This window comes from Microtus ochrogaster, linkage group LG1 (assembly GCF_000317375.1).
Source record: "Microtus ochrogaster isolate Prairie Vole_2 linkage group LG1, MicOch1.0, whole genome shotgun sequence".
Lineage (NCBI taxonomy): Eukaryota > Metazoa > Chordata > Mammalia > Rodentia > Cricetidae > Microtus > Microtus ochrogaster.
This window is the reverse complement of record NC_022027.1, coordinates 20504293-20513502: the sequence shown is the minus strand read 5'-3', so window position 1 is coordinate 20513502 and position 9210 is coordinate 20504293. Positions and strand designations below refer to the sequence as shown.

General features: G+C 46.6%; 1 protein-coding gene across 1 annotated transcript in view; it reads right to left on the bottom strand.

Annotated features, from left to right (window-relative positions):
* The window catches only part of Nwd2 (NACHT and WD repeat domain containing 2), a 138214-nt gene extending 134229 nt beyond the window's left edge, over positions 1 to 3985 (bottom strand). The window contains exon 1 of the mRNA XM_005359244.2: positions 3006 to 3985. Coding sequence (XP_005359301.1) covers positions 3006 to 3156 — 151 coding nt within the window. The 5' untranslated portion in view covers positions 3157 to 3985. The remainder of the gene's footprint in view (positions 1 to 3005) is intronic.
* Between the last annotated feature and the right edge of the window lie 5225 nt (positions 3986 to 9210).

Here is a 9210-nt window from a genome sequence, read left to right as displayed (position 1 = left end):
CCTCTCCTCTCCTTCCCTTCTCTTTCCTTTCCATTGTTGTATGTGTTTTGAAAGCATTTACTTCCGAAGCAGTTTAAAAATTGTCTTGGCAAAAAGAGAGAGAGAGTAGTTATATGCCTAGAGGACTTCCAAGGACTAAAGAAGATGGCGCCAATGCATGGGCGTTGAGACTAGACGAAGTTCATCCATTCAAGTAAGTCTGGGATAACGCGACTACCTCCCTGACAAGTATCCAAAATCGTCCATATAGTGGACATGGATAGACTTTTGAAGAAGTTCAAGTTCATTACAGTTCAGTATGTTCTGAGATTCTCTTGTATGTATGTCCCATGACTACCTCCCAGTGGGACCAAGTGGGTTGGGGCAATTGTGTTTCCTTTTAGTTGTTCATATTCTTGGAGCCAAAAGAGTCTGGACAGCACTTTTCCACCATATTTGGTCATACAGACATGAGACAGTTTCAGGGATCTGGATGCTGCCTAGATTGTCAAAGAGCAGCAACATAGGTGTTGTGAGTTTCCTATGGGATCTGTCTGTTTCACTCTGCTGCATGAATCCAAAAAAGTAACTTCACTGCATAAAGCCTGAGTTGTCTCACCTGTAGAATAGAAAGAATCCTCTCAGAAGCATTTGAGGATGAAATCAAAATTGCATGAGCTAATACATGGAAACCTAATTGCCCATTCTGAAGACACATATTGCCATCACTGGAGTTGGGAAAATTCCAATTCCACACAAGTATTGTAAAGCAATACCTATTGAAAACAATCACCTCAGCAAGAGTCTTGTTGGGTTTCTCAAAATGAAACAAAGCAAAAGAAATTACTATGGCTTCAACACAGAACAGCTTTTATTCAGATGCAAATTGGGCTTCTGCTTGTAAAGGAAACATGAGATAGTGTCCTTTGTCTTAATTTGACAGTGGAAAGGCTCTTCATCTTTAGTATTGTCCAAGAATCTAATATTGGATGGTACCAAAGCACAAGCATTTGCTTTCTAAATTGAATCCATAAAGATGCCATGGCAAAGTGCTGCCTTGGATGGAGCATTTCCCGGAGTTGTAAGGCTTCAAGCTGAGAGCATTAAAAATGCCCATCTCTGTCTATTTTCAATATGCCCTTGGCTCTTCAGTCTGGATGAAATTCAAAGACTTGCTTCACGAGTAATCTTCACCTTTCTGGTCCTTTAAGATCAGCCTGGAAGCCAGCCAGCAAAATCAGTGACCAAGAGACATGGCTGAGGCCTCCCTTGTGTGTGTGTGTGTGTGTGTGTGTGTGTGTGTGTGTGTGTTTTTCTTTCTGTGCATTAGTGTGTGTTAAAGTTTTTAGAACAACTAAGTTGAGGGTTTGGAGAATAATGTGCACTCGCAGGTGTAACAAAATGAGATTAATCTTGTTTTAACTTCCACAGTAAAATGACAACATCAATTCATTATCATGCAATCACAGAAAACACATATTTAGAGCAAGAAACAAATTAACCACTGTTAACATTAACAGAACACTCATGGTATTTTAGAAGCAGTTTGCTTTCAGGACAGGCAATGTGCTACACAGCAGGGCAAACAATTCACCTGGCATTTAGGAAAGTCTTGGGCAATTGAGAATTACAAGACTAAACATTGTCTAACATAATTCTTTCAGACGTTATTGCTGGGACTTGCAGATTTCCTGAACCCTAACTTTAACGATGCTCCCCATTTTATGGCTATTTAATTCAAATTTCATGTCAAAGTCCTGGAAGGCATACTTGGTATGGGATGAATTTTGATGTCACCAGATCTCTCCAAAAGCACCCTTTATTAAGTTCTGTGAACGTGAGCGGTAAATTCAGAGAAGGACAGTGAGCCCCCCTTCATGCAAGCACAGAACGCTCCTATGAGGCCCCCCTGAAAGCACAGAACGCTCCTATGAGACCCCCCCCCCCCGCAAGCACAGAATGCTCCTATGAGGCCCCCTGCAAGCATAGAACGCTCCTATGAGACACCCCCCCCCCCGCAAGCACAGAATGCTCCTATGAGGCCCCCCTTGCAAGCACAGAAAGCTCTTATTAATTATGGCGTGTTATTTATTTGATTCTTTCCTCATTCCATTGTGACCACACAACCTTTACCAGAAATTTCCAGTAGTGCAGCCCTCCCGTTTAGAAGTGATTGTTTCCAGAAAGTTACTTTTCCTGTCTTCTCAGAATGCGTTTTACAACCAACCAGAGCCTCGAATCTTCAACGAGGCAAATATTTCAGTCTTACATAAACTTATAAGACGCTTCTCAGGACCACCCTCCCCCCCCCCAAAATATTACCTAGCTTGTTAAATGCTTTCCTCCTTTCCTACCACCCACTGGGAACCAAAGTTAACCTTAAGAACTCAAAACCGCTTCTGTCATGGTGACTATAAAAGCCCCAAACCAACAAGTTTCCATGGAGCACCTGGCAGGTGCTTGACTGGAGTAGGAACTCCACCCAGGAGACCAAGACCCTCCGCACAGATGAGCTCATATGAGCGTTCCAGGACCAATTCTGCTCTGAGGTGAGCGCCTCTCTGTCCTGAGACCGTCTGTACTAGCTCCCATACCCCCAGCCCCTGCCTTTATCTGCAAGGCCTGTGTTGTAAGAAATATGCTTGTCGCCTGGGTGAGAACATACGGCAGGCAGCAGGTAGCCCCCATTCAGCTACCCTTTGTAATTATCAGAAGAAAGAAACCGTTAGAAGAAAGGGGTTATGGTGGAAAAGGCAGAATGAATCCTCTGGAAACTGGCTACTAACTGCCTCAGCTATGTTTTAGATTGACTCTGGGAAGAAAAGTGTGTCCTAGAAGTCAGCAGGGAAGAGGATGAGTTAAAGAAAAATAAGTGATTGGAATGAAATTCCCACGCGCTCCGGGCTGCAGCGGGAGGCAGGGAGCGCAGGGGAAGCAGAGTGCACCCGGATGGGAGGCCCCACACACTTTCGGCCACGCAAGGATCAAAGGATCAACAGACGGACCAACAGGGGCAAGGGACTTACCTTCAGGGTTGGCGCTGATGAACACTCTGACGCTGCGGCCGGCGGGTACGAGGTGAGAAGGCAGGGCGGTAAGGTTCCCGGAGAACGCCGCCCGCCGGAGCGCGGAGTCCCGGGGACAGGGCAGCTTGGTGCCCGCGCCGGCTGGCCACATCGCCCTGGGGGAGGATTAGCTGCCACCACCACCTCTGTTCTTCGGGTCCCTGACCCTCCGCCGCCCCGCTAGGGTGACGTCGGCCGGCACCGCAGTTCAGAGCCGCTCGGAGCCCCAGGCGCAGCCCGCAAGCTCCGTGGCGCTCAGCTGTTGCCCGCGGGCGGTGGCCATACGGACCCTCGGGTCCTGGGGTTGCGGTCGCTTTCCGCACCTCTGAGGTTGTCTTGGCTCTGGCCCAGGGTTCGGCGCCGCAGCGCGGGAGGTCAGCGTAGAGGATGCTACGCGGGCGGCGCCGGGTTGCGAAAGGAAGAGCCCATTCGGCTCTTAGAGCTCGTAGCCATGTCCCTGCCTGCGCCCTCCGCGGGGACCCGAAGGGCCACCTGAGCAGGTCAAAGTTTAGGAGAAGGTGGCGGGAGTATGTCTGGACTCGCCTCTCTCGCAGCGCAGAATTAACGCGGCTCACTGGGCGGTGTCGATGCGCCGGCTGGGGGACAGCTCGGGGATCTCCCGGCTTCCTCCGAGGACATGCTCCAGAACTCCTGGCTGCTCTCTCAGTGAAAGACAGGAGATCAATCTGCCCGAGATTCCTGCTATGCCCCCCTCCAACTCTCCTAAAGGTCAAACCAGCCCTGAGCGTTTGCGGGAATCCAGTTGCGCGGGCGTCTGCACGCCTTTGCCAAGTCCCCAAAGTTCAGCGCGCCTCGACACCCCATGAAGGTCTGGAGCATCAGAGCTCCGGGTATTGAGGAAGGCGGGTCACGGTCGCCCTTCCTCTCGTGGCGTGGGAGGCCGTGTCTCGCCTCTGCGCTCTCTCCCCACGCTCGTGAGAATCAGGGGGTTTTTATAGCTAAGCCACGATGCTCACGTGGTCCTCCCCGCGTAGTCGGGGACCCTTCCTGGAAGCGAATCTCTGCGGGCAGTTCTCCCTAGATTTCTAAAGGACCCAGGGAGCCTTCCGGCTCCCACTGAGATGCCTTCCCTGGCTGTTTGCCCTCCTGCGAACTCAGGAGCTGGCTTCCAGGAAGTGCGGAGCCCTGTAAAGTGTGAGCTTTGGCTCCACTGGAGGCTAAGACTCTAGAAAGGGAGACCACCCGCCACGCCCCACGTGTGCAAAGTTCAGGGGACCACAGCTTGGGGGCTGGGTGTCAAAGTTGACCAGAGGTTGTGGGTTGTTTGCACATAAGTTGCTTAACTAAGTCAGTGCAGGATACTGGATTGGCTTCATGTGAGGCAGATACAGTCAGTCCCAGACTGGGCATCCAGGGACAAGGATAGGAGATGAACTTCCCACGGTCTGGAGTGGTATGTGATGCAGATAAGCAATTGTAAAATTGCTGTCACACTATGCAACCCTCCAAACCCCAGAGAGGAAATAGTGTGGTACTGTTGTAAGGTAGTGTGGTGATGTGGAAGAGAAGGGAGTATTTGGACCCTGGGTTGGAATTTGGGTTTCAGATGCCACATTCTGAGTTTGGGGCAAGAGTATCAGTCTGTGAGAGGAACCCTCACATCCCAGAGACTGGGGAAAGGATGGGTGGCTACTGGGCTTAGCTGGCCATGGTGGCTCAAGTTTGTAATCACCAGATCTTAAAAACTGGGATTGTTGTTACTTCCAGGACAGGCAAGCCTGGAGTACAGTGTGAAATCCTGTCTCAAGCAAACAAAAGGTATGTTAAGCTTATTTCTCACCTGAAGACTCCTATCTTAGCCTTCTTCTGCATCCCCAGTGCCTGCACTTCCTTTGGGTCCTGCTGGTGGCAGTGAAGTCCTGTGTACTGCTGTTCGTAGCTTTAGAGCACCCCACGCCCAACACACATTCTGGGGATAACCTCTTTGGAGAAAATGGGTCTCTAGGTTTTTAAGGCTCCAACTATTCCTGAGACCCTGGAGCAGACAGCACTGGCTACTGTGTGATAATTTCACGGTACCCACAAAGAAGCCCTGAAATAAAACCCAGCCATCTCTTTGATTGATTCGCTGTAGCTAATGCTCTCTCCAGAATCACGGTTTCCAAGTGGGGAAGATACAAAATCGAGAGCCGCATCCACCCAGAGGTTCTCACCCTCCGTGTCCCTTAGTTATATACGGAGAATTCTGGACAGGTAATGAACACACAGTGTTGGCCTCTGCTTCAGCCCTTGTGAAGACACAGCTATTATAGGAAAGCAGCCAAAACTACACTATGCCTCATCTTTTGGCTGCTGTAAAACACGGATAAAAAGCTTACAGATTTTTAAGCTGCGCAACTCCCCCTCCCCATGTTTATGTCCCTGTTCTTAGAATCAAGATTACTGTTTGTGTCTTCTGACCTTTGCTCCAGATCTTGCTCCCGTGCTGAATTTTCTTTGAATGACTTTGGTATTTTTGGCAGCCTTTGTAACCTAATTAACTTCTAGACAGGCTGAAGTTTAGCATCTGCCTGTGTCACTGCAGACCAAGTCTGCCGAGGAGAGCTTTGTCACTGTTTGCAGTGCAATCTCTACATCACCGCCTTGGCTGGAGTTAGAGCAGGACATCTTTTGGGTCGTGAGGAGGTGTTTGCTTGAACACACAGAATCACCTATCCTGGCCCCACCCCACCTCTTTCCTGCACACAGAATCAACTATCCTGACCCCACCCCCACCTCTTTTCTACAGTCTCCCAATCTTTCTCTTTTTAATACTCTGCAAACAAAGACTAATGTCTCAGCATGCAGGGCATGAATGGTCCAAAAAAGAGGTCAACCATCATGGTAAGATTTCAGTGTTAATTCCTATAATTTCCCAGCTTGAGGAATTCAATTAGTGATAATCATTAGATGGATAAACTCCAGGTTTTGGAGGCTACTTAATTTTTATCTTTGTTTAATATGTTTTAACACTTTGTCTTCTTCAGTAAATAGTAGGAGTGCTATTTCATTTCTGCACATGAGAAAAGAAGGCTGAAAACCAGAAATAACTAATACATGGTCATAAAATTAATCTATACCAGAGCCAGAATCCCAGTATTAGTGCTCTTTTCAAAGATTTTTGCAATATGGTAAGTTCATTTCTAACTGCCCAAGTCTGGCCCTGGCTGTGATTTTGAACAGTCTGGACAATGGCCACCCAGTCCTCGTGGACAGATGTGGAAGGCTGACTGGCCTGTCTGCTTTCAAGATGAGCACACAGGTCTACACCCTTCTGACTTACTTCCTTTTTAATTTTTTTTTATTGTCATCACACGGTGAAATCAATACCATCCCAGAAGTAGGAGGGAGAATTTAAAGCCTCCAGAAACAAGAAGAAAAAGAGTCAAGGACCAGGGGCCTGAGACCATGCTGATGAGGCAGTCTCTTTTCTGCTCTCACCCACCCCTCCTTTAGAATGCTGACCTGTGGGGCCATCAGATCACTGCTCAGCCCCCTTCATTCACTGGACTGGAAAGAGTCATTTCCTCATAGACTCCATCCTCCTTGATACAGAAGTTAATGACCCTGGAATACATTGTCATTCCACTAAACTAATATCTAGTGCTATCCCGAGTGCTGCCTGCATGATACACTGTTTTAAGCTTTATTTAGCACTTCATTTAATTATATTGCCTTAAGGGTCTTCACCTAGCATGTCCTATCTCCAGTCTAGCATCCTGTCTTACACATTATTGTCCCCTGTACATCATCTTTAAAATTGTTATTTATTTACTTTTATTTTTATACATTTTAAAATAAACTATTTCCCATTCCTTTTCCTCCCTTTATTGTCTCTCACGTGCCCCAACTCCTTCTGTGCCTGTTTTCTCAATTTTATAGACTCTTCCTTACTATTATTACATATGTATGTATAAGTATTCATAAATACTTGAATATAGCACACTGAGTTCATTTTCTTGTCTGTGTATGTGTGTGTATATATGGTTTGTGGGCTAATCACTTTGTATTGGCCCCATCACTGAGATAGACTAATTCTTTCTCTCTCTGTACTCACTAGTTGCCTGTAATTCTTTGTCTAGGTGTGGCCCCATGAAATTTCCCCCTTTCTTGTCCTGTTAGCATGTATATTGATATTGTCATTTGTTCTGGTCATGCTTATGCATCCTTTTCTAGAAGACTTTCTTCTATTCTGGCTCTAAGAACCTTTCTACCCCTCTTCCATGATATTCCCTGAGCTGTAAATGCGAGCTATTGTGTGCTTGCACACGCAATGCTCCATATTGCGTGCTCATATATGATGTAGATGTACTCCCCACAATGCTATCTCTGCACAGCATCTAGTTGTGGGTTTGTGTTATGATCTCTCCATGTGCTGTAAAGACAAGCTTCTTTGACTACGGATGGTAGCTACAACTATCCTTGGGTATAAGGATCATACTCAGAATGTATTTGGAAATTATACTGGTCTGATCACATGCTCGTTCAGTCCTGGTCCAGCTGGATTTGGTGAGCTCCCATTAGAACAGGCACACTGTCTCAGTGGGTGGACCAACCCCTTGTGGTCATCTTCTCCCTCCTTCTGCTCTTCAACTGGACCTTGGGAGCTCAGTCCATTGCTCTGATGAGGGTCTCTGTCTCTATCTCCATCTGTTGCCAGGTGAAGGTTCTATGGTGATATCTGAGATAATCATCAGTGTGATAGTGGAGCAAGGCCAGTTCAGACACCCTCTTCTCTGCTGCCCAAGGACATCTGAATGTAGCTGACAATGGGGGCTGACTGAGAAGCCATTGATAAAGGCACTGGGACTTGTTTCTACTGTATGTACTGGCTTTTTGGGACCCTAGTCTATTTGGACCCAAAGCTTCCTAGGCCTGGATGTAGGGGGGAGGGCCTTAGACTTCCCATAGGGCAGGGTTCCCTGCCCTCTCCTAAGGAGGGCAGGGGAGGAAGGAGGGTGAGTGAGGGAGCGGGAGGGGAATGGGAGGAGGGGAGGAAGTGTAAATTTTTAAATGGAAAAAATAAATTAAGAAAAAGAAATTATACTGGTCTATCAAAATGGTGGCAATAGCTTTCTCTTTCGAGATTTGTGGCCTTACTAACCCTGGGAAGGTGGCTAGGTTTCTAGTACCAGGCATGATTTCCCTCCTGTTGGGTGGAAATTAAGTCAAATTCTATAGCTTCCGAGATTAGACGAGATTGGGCACATTCAGGGTGGTATGGCCGTACACTCTACAGCTGTTTCTTATTGCCAACATGTAAGGGACACTTATTGTACATTTAGGGATATATTGCCAAGCCAGTCTTTGTTGTAGTTCATAGGTATTGCAGTTGGGTAGATCTAGTGATTGCTTCTCTCCCTTGGCATCTTGCATAGTATTTTTCTGGTACCATGGAAGTCAGATAGCAGGGAGGAAGATTTCAGGCTAGATCCAGCTTAATTAATACGAGTCCTATACCTTTAGTGTGTTGTGTCTTCAGAAATGGGGGTTTATCTTCAGTCTCTGAGAGGCAACCAAAGGCAACAACAATAGTCTATATTGGTCTGGGAGTCGCTTGGATGACCCTGACCAAAGAAAGGAGGTTTCTTGTGCCTGTTACTGGGATTTTGTAAGTACATGGTTATTATAGGGAGCATTGCCAGCATCTTCCTTGATGATGTATATATACATGCATGATACACGCACATATATACATACTGTATGTTTTATGTATAGTTTTAGCTAAATACAAAATAATATTTCCTTGAGGCTTTATCAAACAACCCACCTCCCTCTTTCTTCTTCTGCATGGCCTCCCTCCCTTTCTCCAGCTGGAGCTCCCTCTCCATTTTACATTCCCCTTCAAGGGCATCATGCTAGTCCCCGCTCACAATGCCCCCCCCAGAGGTTCCCTTCTACTTTTCTGGTTTCTGAAGTCACCCCATTTTGTGTATTCACATTAGATTTAGAGCTAGGGATTACAGATGAGTGAGTATATGTGACATTTGTCTTTCTGGGTCTGGGTTACCTCACTCAACGTGATCTTGCCTAGATCCGTTCAAACATTTACCTAAAAATTCCATGATTTCGTGTTCCTTTACAGCTGAAGAGTAATTGCATCGTGAAATGTGCCACATTTTCTTTTTTTTCTTTTATTTATTTATTTATTTTTTTTATTAAGAAA